The sequence below is a fragment of the Danio rerio genome, chromosome 6, assembly GCF_049306965.1.
Source record: "Danio rerio strain Tuebingen ecotype United States chromosome 6, GRCz12tu, whole genome shotgun sequence".
Taxonomy (NCBI): Eukaryota; Metazoa; Chordata; class Actinopteri; order Cypriniformes; family Danionidae; genus Danio; species Danio rerio.
Window position 1 is genome coordinate 37,260,520 of NC_133181.1, and position 15,801 is coordinate 37,276,320.

A 15,801-nucleotide genomic window follows, 5' to 3' on the forward strand; every position below is an offset into this window, starting at 1 on the left:
CTGTGTTGACCTGCCGTCCTGATCAGTTCCAGTGTGGCGACGGCTCCTGCATTCACGGCACTAAACAGTGTAACAAAGTGCACGACTGTCCAGATTTCAGCGATGAGGCCGGCTGCGTCAACAGAAGTGAGTAGCTTCAACAGTCTCCCATTTGATCATCTCGCCTCTATTCCAGCAGCGTTTTTCACTGAAGATGAAAGGCTAGAGTGAGCCCAATCATGCGGCCCCAATCAACTTAACATTCACACAAAGCACTTCGAGACCAAGCAGATGTACTCCTACATGATGCCAGGGTTCTGTGGCACACTTCCCATATGGCACCTTCAATCAAAATCACCTTGAAAGATTCATTATTCCATGGTTATATCTGGTGATTGATGCATAACACGATTTATTTTGAGTACATTGGATCATAATTCATGTCGACCAATTAGTGCCCTGTGTTTGTATTTGGTTAGGTTTATGAATACTATCAGGGCTTTACATTACCTTTTTTAATCACTGGCCACTGTGGCTTCTAGTTTTCCAATGTTACTAGCCACTCTGCATTTTTACTAGCCACAATTTTGTTGTTGGGAAAATATATTTTATATGCATAAATTTGACTTTGACATGCTAAATTTACTTGATTTAAATTTTGTGTTATGGCCACATGTGTCCTTATTTATTTCACTTTTTGTTAGTCGAGTATGAGCTTGCTCAATGAGCATGAGCAAAGGAGTCATGGTTTCATAGTGTTATATTGCAATTAGTTTTTATTTTTCATGACTTTTTTTTAGAGCTCAAAATTAACGATTTACCAAATTTATCTCTAACCACACTAAACGATAATTATTTCTCAGCCACAAATGTTTAATGTGTCAAAACAAGCAAAATAGCTTGTTTAAATAAATTATTAAAATAATTTAATAATCTGTTCAAAGTGAAAGCAACCGGTGCTGCTTACAAAAAGACAAATTTTGAGCTCTTAAAAGCATCAGGACTGTGGATGCATGTTCATCACTTTTTGTCTAGTTTATCTGAAAGAGAACCGGTGACAGTTGCGTTTCCAGAACGTTCCAGACACGGTTGCTTCACGATTTGGGAGCGTGCAAGCGTTAAGCAGTCGCGCGCACGCGTTTTAAGAAGTCGCGCGTATCACATCAGCTGTTAGCGCGAGTAAAGACCATTATCTCATTCGGTATTCACTTGCTTTCTTCTGCTCGCGTGATCACAATTATTTTATTTCTTGATTCTTAGATCACATTTGCATGCATATTGGGTCATCCTTATACTGTTGAACACTGCTTTTAGGAAAACTACTATTTAAAAATGATTTTCAACCAGCCAAAGTGGCTAGTAGAGGTGTCTGTCTAACCCGCCAAAGCTGAAATTTACCCGGATTTGGCGGGTTGGCGGGTTTTAATATAAAGCCCTGGATACTATTATGGATGTGGTTGGATGATCCATCCAGGTCCAAACATTTATGTTTATCCAGGAAGATGTTTATTATTTAAAATAGTTATCAATTAGACTTTTAATTCTCTTGTTTTATTATCCTAATGTCATTCCAAATTCCTTTTGTGTGACATTAGTAGACTTTTATCTGGGTTGCTCTAGATTTCTGCGATTCTTAAGGCCTTAAAATAGTCTTAAATCAGAGAAGCAAATTTTAAATTTATATGCTAATGGCAATAACTTCTGTGTGGAGTTGTTTCCTCGTGTGCAGAGTCAGATCCTGCAGATATTTTTTTACTCAGAGTGTCCGCAGGGTCTTAAAAAGCATTAAAGGTTAATAAATAAATTATGAGATAATTAAGTCTTAATCGGGTTTTTACGAGGTCTTAAATTTTGTTCAAGCATTGTCCGAAGTGTTTGACCCCACTATACTTATTTTCCTTAATCCATGTGATTGGTTCGGGCCGGGCACATCCAGCCAAGCTCCTTTGTCCGGGTGTTGTCACGTAATATGCGACAAACGTGGGAAGGTAATGTGACGCTCTCTGCATATAGCGAAACTATAGAGCGAAACAGACAGCAAAATTGCTAAATGTACGTTTGCGTACTCCTGATTGGAAAAAGACAGTGGCTGAAGCCCGTCATTGAAAACAACAACGTAATTTATTCTTTCAAGTTTGTTTCTTCCGAGCTTATCTGAGTTATGTTGCATGGTTGTGCTCCATTGATTTATTTAACTACAACTTTTTATTAACAACTGTTTATTAAGTTAAAGGTTTGATTCTGATTAGAACTTGAATTAGCGTTGAGGTCTTCAAATATTCTGAGAAGGTCTTTAAAAAGTCTTATAAAAGTATTGAAATTACCTTTAGGATTGCTGCATATACCCTGTTACTATTTCAGCACATTATCTGCTGATTTATGCACAATGATTTTGAGAGCAAAGTCACTAAAAACTTCTTACATGAAATAAAAAAAAAAATGATAATGTTTGAAAATGTTTAAGGTTTACAGCGCAAATCAAGTTAGAACCACTTGTTTGGTAAATGACATCAGTCTCTCATATCATATATGTTCTAAAAGGCTACCTATTACGCATTGTAATATTACTTTACAAGCTGTATTGTACATACATCATATAAACATTTGCATATTATTCAACAATATTCCTGAATTAATATAAAAACTGAATGAATATAAATTTTCACAAATTTGCATAAATAAAATGCTTAAATGATCTGAATGAAATTGCAGACTTTTGTGCATACAGACAATTTTAGGTCATCAAATGTCATCTGTCATCACTCTGTTTATTTAATCAGTGCTACAGCCGAGCACCATAACAATGATACTTTGCATGTTTTCAAAATAAGAGTCCCACACAAACAATAAATTCATTATAAACTCAGATAAACTTAAATTAAGAGGACACAATGATCATTGTTGTAATCTCATTAGAAACTTTGTACAAACACCGCCATGAGTGTGCATTTTAATAATCTGTTTATGTATTATCTTTCTGTATTAATAAAAGACTCTGTGTTTTGTTCTGATTGGACTCATACTCACTGAATTAACATAAGAATGAGATTTTTCCTCTTTTTAAAATTTGTATTTAATATTTTTCTATAACATATAAATTTGGGTGTACTAGTTTTTTGGACCGTTATCGTAAGTTATTTTTTTAACTAAGCTCCAGATTTGGCTTTAATACTGACTAACCTAATGTATATGCACAAATATAATATTGTATAGCTTCCTATTAAAAAAATATGAATTTAAAAGAGATATTTGTGAGGGGTGTACTTGTATATGCTGAGCACTGTCTATCCAGATTTTCATTATATTCCACTTTAAGCAAGGCTTATACCTCATGCATCATATTCCAAATTCCCTAAAGCCACAGATTTCCACAGGCTTTAGAAGATTTTCAATTTATAAATGGACTTTATAGTGATTTTATGTGCTTGCTTTAAGGTTGACAGCCTCTTTTCAATGTCTGTTGTCATCATGCAGCAAAAAATACAAGAGTGTCATTTGAAAATGTGTTTGGTGTAACAGCAGTTCCCACTCTACATAATTCAGATTGTTTTTGTGGTACTCTTGAAAGATCAGAAGTGTAAGAACCTTTTATTTTGTGTCATTCACAGCCAACAAATGTGAAGGGCCGCTGAAGTTCATGTGTAAGAGTGGGGAGTGTATCGATAGCAGCAAAGTGTGTGACACTATCAGGGACTGCAAAGACTGGTCTGATGAGCCTGTGAAGGAGTGCGGTGAGTCTAGCACTTTTGCATAAATACATATGGTGGATCTTCAAAAAGAAATATATATTTTTATATACCTTTGGACCTTTGTTGCATGTATTATATTATATTATATATATATAATATTATATTATATTTTTAATAGTTTTTCTATTTTTAAATAATTAGTTTCAGTTTTAATTGTAATTTGATGTTACTTCGTTTTTTTTTTAAGATCTTTTTAAGTTTTAGGCTTTACTGTTTCTATTTATTTATGATTTAAATTAACCTTTAGTTTTAGCGAAAGGTAGCACTAAATAAAACCACAAACAGATGTCAACTAAACAAAGTTTGTTTTAAATGTCAAGCCTAAACAAATTTAATACTTGCCATTCATTCCATTATACAACACAGCATGTTTCAGTAAATGTTTTACAAATAAATACTGATAAAATCAGGGTATCCACGGATCTCAATTTTCCTCTGTTTATGTATAGCTAACCGATCTGCCCAACACTCATCCAATCACCAACAATCCATCTCAATAAAACTTTTATTTTTGCTTAAGAATGTAATTTTGAACTCCATTTGCCATAATGGTTTAATTATTTTTCTTACAATAACATTTGTTTAAAGGTTCTCCATGTATTTACTGCTGAGGAAGCTGACCTGGACAGACATATTTTTTTCAGAATTAATTAAAATATGCATATATATATTTATTATTACTATATATATTAAATGTATTAAGCTACAAATATATATATATATATATATATATATATATATATATATATATATATATGTATGTATATATGTGTATATATATATATATATATATATATATATATATATATATATATATATATATATATATATATATATATATATATATATATGTATATATATATATCAACTTGACCATTTGAACAACTCCTTAGTCTAAAATGTCATTCATTATATTAAAAAATGTCTTTAAAAGTCTTAAATTTAACTTGCTGAAAGCTGCAGAAACCCTGAAAATACAAATAATTGATTGCTGTATGACTACTTTGTAGTTTTATGAAAGGAAGCCAAAGGTAAAACTATTTGAAATTGTATGAACACTGTCTTTTAGAGGTGAAGATATTTGTTTTTCATAAGCGAGTATTAAATGAAGTTGCTCAGAGCAGGTCATCTACGGTCAGCTTTTTCTTTCTAACTAGTAATGCTGGATTTGAAGAGGGAAAAGTGATTCTGGATCAGAATTGGAGCTTATAGGCAGTGTTGGCTTATTAGTGTAGGCTTCTGTTGATCAAGGGCCAACAAGCCACAGAGCGATCATTATGATCAAAGCAAGCGTCTTCCCTTGGGTGCCATCATACAAGGAGAACGTGCCCAGCATGCTCTCCTCAGAGAAAGCAGGTTTCCATAGATCTGCTTTTTTTCTCTTTCTCTGGTCTTGTCTTTCATCACACTGAGGAACTGGACTTTTTCTTCAGTGATAAGCTGGAGCTGAAAAAGTCTGTGCATTTTTTTTATGTTAACGCATATATACTATTGCAGTGGTTCTCAAACTTTTTTCATCAAGTACCACCTCAGAAAAAAATTGTCTCTCCAAGTACCACCAAAATGAGCAGTAGTGAAATACAGTAGCGTAGTAGGCCCAGTAAAGCAGCTACAACTCTGCACAGTTAAAAAAACGTGGCAGATTACCTCAGAAGTATAGCCTATATGTCATATATGGCATATTATATACATAATTTTAGATAAACTTTGAAATATATGTAGCATGTACATGACATTTCATTCCTCCGTGTACCACAAGAAGGAAGCCTGCGTACCACTAGTGGTACACGTACCACAGTTTGAGAACCACTGTACTATTGAAATATTGATCCTTGTTCATTATCAGCAGATTTTCTCTCCAAAAGTTATGATCACTTAGAATGTCTTTGTACTTGTTTAAAACAGTTGTGGATATCTTTTAATGCCCTCTAATATTCTCAAGGTGGACAGTTATTGCATGCACTGTAAAAAATGCTTGCTGCCATAATTATTGTAGTGGGATCAACTTAGGTTTTTCTCAACTTATTTCAATCAAACTGACTAAAATATTGAGTTGCATAACTTCAAACATTTGTAGTCATGACTTTATGTTATATTTATATTACAGTGTAGGTCAGGGGTGTCCACATTCGGTCCTGCAGGGCCGGTGTCCTGCTGAGTTTTATTCCAACGTGCTTGAACACACTTGCCATTAAAGTTTTTAGTATATCTACCAAGACCTTAATGAGCTGGTTCAGGTGTATTTGATCAGGATTGGAGCTAAACTCTCTAGAACACTGGCCCTCCATATAAACTGAAGTATACTTTGTGCTTTTGTAGAAGTGTATTGGTTTGAGCAGGTCTACCTTTCTTGGTTTGAATAGCAGATGGAGAAACAATCTGATGTAAACAATTGTTATTGTTATTAATATCTAATGCAATTATTTTTAATATTCAACATTAGTTTTAAATTGTTATTGTAGTATTTCGATGCTATTACTAATATTTGGATTGACTTTTAGTTTTGTTCTTTTTTTTTTTTCATTTTAATATTATAATATTACTGTTTACATTTTTTATTATCTTTTAAAATGTTTATTTAGATTTAAGTCAATAGTTTTGTTATTTGTATTTCAAATAATTCGATTTATTTGATTTTATCCACAGGCTCAGTCATGCTATTGACTAAAATATCTGACTTGCAGGCAGTCAATTAGAAATATCTTACTAACTACACATTGATAAGTTGGACAGGTGTAGAAGTGGTAGAGGTAGATCACATTTTCTTTTTTAAGATGTAGTTATTTATGCAGTTCCAGTTTGTTTTTTGCAAGGGAGATTGGTATTACATATTTAACCTTTGTGAGAAAAAAGGTTGTTAATAAAATATTACAACCTAAATGTGTGCTGCTGTTTGCAGTCATTTGAGATCAGTATATACACTAAATGTATTTTAGCTGGACTTATTTCACAACTGGAATCATAAATAAATATAGAAAATAAATGAAGTGCTAACACATAACCATGAGGAAACCATTACAAAGAATACTGACCGACCCACAGGATTGTGCATTTAGTCACTTAGATGACATTCCCTTAGTTGACATTGTTACATTATACTAAAGATGGCCAAACTAGGGCACACTGAGCAAAGTTGGCCAATGGGAATCTTTGATTTGGCCCTCCATTCTATCTGAGAAGAGAGGGAGAATAATGCGAAGGTTGGGGCCAATGCCTTCAACAGACCTCGTCATTTCTATTTTTGAAATAACCTTTTGTTTGTTTGTTTGTTCAATTGTTAAGAAAGAAAAAAAAGCAAATAAAATGTTTCAATTAAGTATGTATGAATCAGATTTAGGCAACGCGGTGGTGCAGTAGGTAGTGCTGTCAGAGCAAGAAGGTCGCTAATTCGAGCCTCGGCTAGGTCAGCTGGCATTTCTGTGTGGAGTTTGCATGTTCTCCCCATGTTTGCGTGGGTTCAAAGGCATGCGGTACAGGTGAATTTGGTAAGCTAATTTGTATGTAGTGCATGAGTGTGTAAGGGATGTTTCCCAGAGATGGGTTGCAGTTGGATGGTCATCCGCTGCGTAAAACATGTGCTGGATAAGTTGACGGTTCGTTCCATTGTGGCGACCCAGGATTAATAAAAGGACTAAGCTGAAAAGAAAATGAATGAATAAATGAATTAGATTTTTTTTTTAATGTAAGGGTCCTTGATGAGCAAATCAAGAGTATTCAAGGTATTCATCATTGAGCACTATTGTGTTATAAATGGGATTGTTTGTTTTTGTTGTAAGAAGTTTATTATAAAATGTAAAAAACATATAATTATTAAAAATGTAATTAAGGCACATTTAAAATTTATTCTTAAATATTAATAAAATTGGTTTGAACAGTCGGCGCCAATAACCTAGGGGTTAGTGCATCGACACATAGTACTAAGGTGCTCATGGCGACCCGAGTTCAATTCCCAGCTCAAGGTCCTTTTCCGATCCTTCCCCCATCTCTGCTCCCCACACTTTCCTGTCTGTAAAATCTCCACTGTCTTATCCCAATAAAGGGCATTTGAAGCTAAGCAGGGCTGCGCCCGGTCAGTACCTGGATGGGAGACCACATGGGAAAGCTAGGTTGCTGCCGGAAGTGGTGTTAGTGAGGCCAGCAGGGGGTGCTCAACCTGCAGTCTGTGTGGGTCCTAATGCCCCAGTATAGTGAGGGGGACGCTATACTGCTCTGTGAGCACTGTCTTTCGGATAAAACATTAAATTAAGGTCCTGACTCTCTGTGGTCGTTAAAATGGGCCAAATCTGCCCACTGGCCTCTGTCTATCATGGCTTCCTAACCCTCCCTATATCATAATTGGCTTCATCACTCTCTCTCCTCTCCACCAATCAGCTGGTGTGTAGTGTGCGGTCTGGCGCAAAATGGCTGCCGTCGCGTCATCCAGGTGGATGCTGCACAATGGTGGTGGATCATAGATATATACACTAGATATCGCATAGGGACCCTGGGCATGCGTCAATAGCGCCGCCACATTGGTACAGTGCTCCCAGGACAAACGTCATTCAACCGCACTAGTCAAGACAGTGTAATTACGTGAAGATGCGGGACTTTAGCGCTGTCTACGGGTGTAGTAACGAGCAAACAAAGAAAATAAAGCACAAAGGCAGAACATTTCATAGGTAATATTATGTTTTTTCTGTTTTTGTATGTTCTAAACTTTTGTGCTAATCAGGTAACGTTATTGAGGATAACAGTCACTTACTGCATTCACCATACGGCAAAGCAGCTCCAACTCGCACAAAACACTCGGCTTATGCTAGTTTTGTTGAATAAAATCAGCAAACAATGCAAAAGAAATATGACAACGACATGCTACGCTGCCAGAAACGTGTATTATTGCCGGCTAACGTTAGTGAAAGAGTCGTTCGGGGGATTCATTCACAAACAAATCGCTCCCTCCGTCAGTATGAGAAGTGAAAGCAGGAGACAAGCTGTGTTTCAGGACATGATTAGATCAAGTTTAACAGGGAGGGTGAATAGTACATTTCTGTACACACAAACACAAGCTTTTTGTCTGGAATGCCCGTGTGGTCACTGATCCATCAATGTAGAAAAGTGATGTAAAATTATAATTTTCGTAATTAGAAAAAAAAATTACATACTAACATCCAGGAAAACTCCCGATGTATGCATGTATGTATATATGTGTATATCTCTGGCTTTGGATGGCCACAGTCCTCCACTGTACCTTGGTCCCGCATTCATTTCAAAGGAGCGCTACCCTGTAGCAAGATAGCGGCGCTATTGACGCATTCCGTTCAATAGACAACAATAGGCCAGGCGACATCTAGTGTATATATCTATGGTGGTGGATGAGAGATTCTCTTCTAGCAGCTTGTGGCTGTATAGTAATTTGATGGATATGGTATTTAGGAAATGCCAACACCTTGCTCTCAGATCTCCCTGTCCTCATAGTTATGTTCACTATTTAATGTGAAACACATCGTCTCATCGAGGCTCTTCAGGATGCTATATATTTCCTCCACTCTAGCAGATGAGATTAGTGCAGGCACCTGATGCTCCGAGCCCAATGAATTCTGGGCTGGCTCCAAGTGGGCCACCGCAGCTATGCATGCTAAATCTCTCGGCCCGGTGCCAGGGATTACACTTCTGTCACGTTCACCAGTGCATCCTTTTCTTGTTATACATGCATCATATGTGGACTGGAGAAAATGCTGTTTTTTTTTGCTATACGGAGAACGTCCCTGACTTGTGCATTTCTCTTACCCACAGGCATTGTCCTTCGTCCTCTCTCAGCCTGTCTCCTTTCATCGTTTCTTTCCCCCATTTTGCTTGAACTTCCTGTAGTGTTTCTGTCCCTCGTCTATCTCCTGCTGTCAGCTGCTCCTCAGCATTAGCATCAGCTATTGTTCTCTTTCTCCTTTTCTCTTCCTCTCCTTCTTCCTTCACCTGTCTGTTTTACTCTGTCAGGGTGCTTTGTGAGTGTTGTATAGTGTGGGCAAACCACGACACATCAATTATTTGTTTGTCTACTACTATTATTATTATTATTATTCATTATCATTTCGGCTTAGTCCTTATATTAATCTGGGGTCGCCACAGCGGAATGAACCGCTAACTCATCCAGCATATGTTTTACGTATGGATGCCCTTCCAGCTGCAACCCATCTCATAAAAACATCCATACACACTCATTCACACACATACACTACAGACAATTTAGTTTTCTCAATTCACCTGTACCGCATGGGGGAAACTAGAGCACCCGGAGGAAACCCACACAAACGCAGGGAGAACATGCACATTCCACACAGAAACGCCAACTGAGCCAGCAGAGGCTCGAACCAGCATAATAATAATAATAATAATAATATTATTATTATTATTATTATTATTATTATTATTATTGTTGTTGTTGCTGTTGTTATTATTATTATATTGTTATATTATTATAATAATAATATAAAACTATGAATGACAGACTATATTTACAAAAAATATTTATTTATTTATTTGTTTAGTTTTATTAAGGATTTTCAAATAGAACAAACAACAAAGGCAAAGACAATCAGACAAACAAACAAACATACCATCCCCAAGCGTTGAAAATTAAATAAAACTTTACAAATGTATGTTTAAAAAAATAATAATGATCAAAAATGTATAAAATAATCAAAACTAAATAAAAGAAGCCAGAACTGTCCTAAAATAAAAAGTTAAAAGTTTATTTAAAAAGGATTGGAGAGGTTCTCAATGTCTCCTGATTTTGTCCTGTTTGTGGTTGAGGTCATAGGTTAATTTTCCAAAGAAAGAAAGACTGACAACTGAGAAATCCACATGGAAATAGTTGGAATTTGAGAAGTAGATCATTTTAGTAATATATATTTCTTAGCCAGAAATGTAAGAGTTGTAGACAGAGGTTAGAGCTCTGAGCAAAAAGGTCTTCAGGAATGTCATTCAACAAAAAAGTGAGGGATAGAAAATGAAACATTTTTCAATTATCTCCTGGATTGTGGAATGAACCCTTCTCCAAAATAGATGTGAACACAGGACCAAAATACATGAAAAAAGTGCCCTTACAAGTTTTGCACTTAAAACAGGTCGTAACAAGCTGGGAAAATTTTATGCCGCCGAACAGGTCTAAAATAAATTTTGTGGAAAAAGGTTGTTCTTGTATGGAAATTGAGGTACATTTTGTAAAAGTACCATCACAGATCTTGGACCCATCTTCAGGAATTAAACAGAACTTCTTGGTCCCGTTCCCATAGTGGTTTCAAGGAATAAACAGAGGAATCAGAGTAAACTAATGAGGCACAGAATTTAGAAAAAAAGCCCTTTAAAAGAACTTACTGACAACATGGTTTCTTCCAGTTCCGATCATTTAAAATGAAATTGGCTTTGCTTTAATAGAGACTCTAGAAAATACAAAATTTGAAGATTTTTAAAAAAGTTTTTTTCAAACTCTGTTATAATTTGTTTAAAAGATTTCACCATTTCAGGATAATATTTATTAATAAATTATTTATATTATGTATGTTGCATTATTACTATTATTATGATGAAGAACTTCATAATTTAACAAATATTTTGTTGCATTAATAGTTTGTAAAAAAAAATGTGTAGCTTGTATTTATTTTTCTTTTTATTATTATCATTCACTAATTTAAAACAAAAATATTGATATTATAATGTATACCTCAATATATAGAGGAAGCATATTTTTCTTCAGCTTTTTTTATTGTTCATCATGTCTCAATTATATTTGTCAGAATAATTGATCGATGGCATGAGAATTAAACATACTTTGATAATTATTTTTATTTTGTATTACTATTATTACATATTGTTTTTTATTGTTATTATTATTATTACCAATTCATATTGTTATTATTTGCTGTGTTAGCATGTGCGAAAACAGTTAAAATAACAATAGTAGAAAGTGTTTTAAAATTTCAGGCCCAAAAATAGACATTAATATTAAATTTTTTTATGATAATTGTAGTAACAACTTTATATATTTATATATATATATATGTTATTTATATTTATTTTTTTCCTGCATTCAAGTCTTGAAAAGCAGGCACACTGTAGATATGAAATATAAGAGTGATATATGTGAATTCTCCCTGTCATCTTTAATGGAGGGAACCTTCACCCAATGCCCACATCTGTTTGTTGCTCAGAGAAGAATTATGGAGTGCAATACCAGCGAGACCTTTGCCATATTATTCTGTCACTCTCTCTTACAGATTTTCAAGCTTTTAAGGCTAGTCTTTCAGTTAGATTCCACTCACCTCATCACTTTCTTATAACGTCTTCAAACCTAAAGCTCAGCCTAGGCAATTGTTTGATTGCTTTTTTTTTGACTGTTTGATTGATCCCTTTTAATGAATTTAATAATTCAAAATGTTTTAATTTGATTTGAGAACATTTAATTTAGTTATTAATTGTTGTTTATTAAATTATTGTTAAACTTTTTAAACCACTAACTGACTTGACATTAACAGAGTTGACATTTTCCATCATTTTGTGCTTTAGTTCAGGATGCTAACCTCAAACCAGATACCGCATGGTCTTAAACAGAATTATTTGCAGTTTTGTCCTATTATTATTATTATTATTATTATTATTATTATTATTTATTTATTTATTTATTTTTTATTATTATTATTTAGGTTGCATCAATGTCAACTCTAATGTGAAATTTCTGTCTGGTGGTTTATAGTGGTTCATGTCACTAGAAAAAGAGAATCATTATTGTAGCCCTAAAGTATGTGCGTGCGTGCGTGTTTGTGTGTCTGAGAGCATTTTTTTCCCCAGTCTGTCATGATTGATTTTTTCATAAAGTGTTCAAGCTCAGCCTAGAGAATGAGAACCAAGCAGTCTAGCCGTCAGATGTGTCAGTTTGCCATGAGCTTTTACAGTTAAGTTTCTGCCAGTCATTGTGACCTTTGACACCACCTTTCTTGTTTTTGTTATTTTTTTCCATTACAGGACTGAATGAATGTGCCATAAACAATGGCGGCTGCTCTCACATATGTAAAGACCGGCAGATCGGCTTCGAGTGTCAATGCCCCTCGGGCTACAAGCTCCTGGACAAGAAGACTTGTGGAGGTAACATCAATACTGCTTCACATACTGACATTTTGATGCTACACAGCCCTACATTGTACCCACTTTCCCAAGAGCCAACATTGCAAGCATCTATGATTTGTTTACTCTTAGCGTCATCACTTTGATAGTCGTGAAATCCCCAGATGGCGTTTGCAAGCATCATTTATCTTGTCTGAGGACACTGCACTACAAAAGCCTCTGTTCTCTCTGTCTCTCTGCTCTGTTACTAATGCTTTTCTGATGGTCCTCGCCAGACATAGACGAATGCGAGAACCCAGAGGCCTGCAGTCAAATATGTATCAACCTCAAAGGCGACTACAAATGCGAGTGTTACGAAGGCTACGAGATGGACCCAGTTACCAAGACGTGTAAAGCAGTGGGTAAGACAGTATACATTAACATCTCCATCCATCACTTTTCTGAACAGTGTGGCCTGATATAGCTGACTTTTTCCAGACCAAAAGCACAAAAATAAAACACCCAAAATATTAAAATAACTATTTAAATCAGAAATTAGCCAAGTTATTGTAATGTGAAGTGGGACGCTGTCAAAGGAGTGTGGATCCAAATGCAGGGTTTTTATGCAGAGAATGGTCAGGCAAGCAACAGTCAACACAGAAGCAAACAGATGTGTACGGGCAGTCAAGAGTCATGGTCAGTAAACAGGCAAATGGTCAAAGTCAGGCAGCAGACAGGAATAAACATACAAACAAACAAACAAAGCAAGGGTCTAACACGGAAAGCAAGGCAAGGAAAGTGTGTCGTAATATCACACACAGATAAAACAAGACTCAGCACTGATGTGTGTGTGTGTGCTGTTTTTAAAGTCCATCTAATCAGTCTTTGAACAGCTCCCAGCTGTGAGTGTAATCAGTCGTGGTCTGGAATGGGTGTGTGTGTGGTGCATCACTGGAACTTGCTGTCAATTATTGTTTCCCTTTAGATGTTGATGTTAAACTAAGGGTATTTGACATAACATACAATAGTTTAGTGTGTGTGACAAGTGGATGGAGAAAGAAATTAATTGAAAACCTCATATCACTGCAATTATTTATTGCCCATGCTTCCATTGAATCTAGTGAAATAACTACTGAAAGAAAATGTTTACAATAAATAAATGATAATTACCAGCAGGAGAGGAAGTAGTTAGATGTACCTAAATCACAGAAATAAATATAACATTGGTGACACAAACCGGCCAACGTCATCAGCATGAAATGCGTATCCTCCAATTCCGTTCGTACCTGTAACACACGCATGAAACAACACACCCACATACAAACAAATGCACACGCATATACCTAAAATACACTCTGAAAGCGAACGTAACACGATATACCAGCAGATTTGTAGTCCGTTAGCCATCTGCACAGGCTGGATCACTGGTGATCGTGACAGTTACTTTAATTGTCATATTTTTTTTAACCACACAGCAACCACCACCAGCAGTCACAGAATCACAATAGTAAAATTACAACATAACTGGATCACATCACAATACTACATTTACATTTACATTTATTGTTCCATAGATTTCACCTATTCGCCTATATATTGTAGATTTATTTGTTTAAAGATAATATTTAAATAGTTTATAAATTCTTTGCGTTAAATATCCTGTTAAATGAAAGTATTTTAGATGTTAGTTTCAGTCTGTTAGTTTTAAGGATATCAATTAGCTAGTGTGCTCCAATGTGTCAGCAGTAAATCTAGTGAGCCTAACGATAATTCTTATAATTATCATACGATAATTTGGCAGCTCATGAAACAATGACTTATTTGACACAACAGAAGCAGGCCACAGGAGTTTCAGCTTCCACAGCAGCTCCATGGATTCCTAGTATAGATTCAGGTAGATGCATAATGGCGTAAATGCATAAATTTGTCCCAGTTGGCAATTTACATTATTTTGAACAAATTGAGGTGCTCCTGTCGATCAGTGTATGTTCGTTCTTGCTGTCAATTGCAGGAAAAAAAGATCGATAAAAGTTTTATGATTATCCGCTGTTTTCCGAGTTTTACTGCAGGCGCTGCTTGTAGCACGTGCTCGCGAATGGGAGTCAGATTTGTCTGGGAGTCAGTTTTTGATACAACTTTCCTTCACCAGCTAATGCCTTTAACTTTAAAGTTGTCCAAATGATGTATTTCATATTAAGTATGTTCATAGAATGTAATCTTTTACTTGTATGAGCTCTAAATAACAGCAGAAGTTCAGTGTTCCTGAACCGAGCAAGAATGGCTTTACCTCGGCCAGTTCCGCTGGAATTTTCCTCTGGCTCTGATGCATGTTTTTACAGTGCTCAGCAAATATAAGTACACCCCACACAAATCTATCTTTTACATTCTTATTTTTAATATTAAGCTATACAATATTATTTTGGGGCATATAAACTTACACACTGCACTTAATGACTGTTTCTTCAGCTGTCATCCAGCCTATTGGCTGAGCTGGAAACACACTGAAGTTTTATGCAGGCAGGTGAGGCAAATGAAGGACAATAAAGATGAGCTTTATTAGGTCCACAAACCCTCACCATTCCAAAAGCATGCCATGCTGCAGCAATACCATATTCTTTGTATTTATACAAATTAAAAAAAAAAAAGAAAAATCAAGAGCAACAAATAATTAAAAATTTAGTTAAACTTTTGTAGGATGTAATTTTTTTTGCAACATTTTCCTTGAATTTAATTGTATTATCTTTCACTTTCTAAATATGTTTTTCACTAAAATATTATTTCAATAAATATATCTGTTTAATAAATCTGTTTTGCTTAAATGCACAAAAATACCTTGCCCATATTCACTGAGAAAAGTAGAAAAATATTCCATTTTAAAATGGGGTGTCAATTACGCTGAGCACTGTATGTATGGATGAAATATCATTTGTTTTGTGTATATCTAATGGGCAAGGTTTGCCGTCATTATTCTGAAATTTGTTCTAGAGCACACAGTTTTGGC

General features: G+C 35.2%; 1 protein-coding gene across 7 annotated transcripts in view; it reads left to right on the forward strand.

Annotated features, from left to right (window-relative positions):
• The window catches only part of lrp8 (low density lipoprotein receptor-related protein 8, apolipoprotein e receptor), a 332,503-nt gene that overhangs the window by 242,640 nt on the left and 74,062 nt on the right, over positions 1 to 15,801 (forward strand). For all 7 annotated transcript variants that reach the window (XM_073953023.1, XM_073953022.1, XM_073953024.1 and 4 more), the window contains 4 exon segments: positions 1 to 126; positions 3,588 to 3,710; positions 12,723 to 12,842; positions 13,097 to 13,222. In XM_073953023.1, coding sequence (XP_073809124.1) covers positions 1 to 126; positions 3,588 to 3,710; positions 12,723 to 12,842; positions 13,097 to 13,222 — 495 coding nt within the window.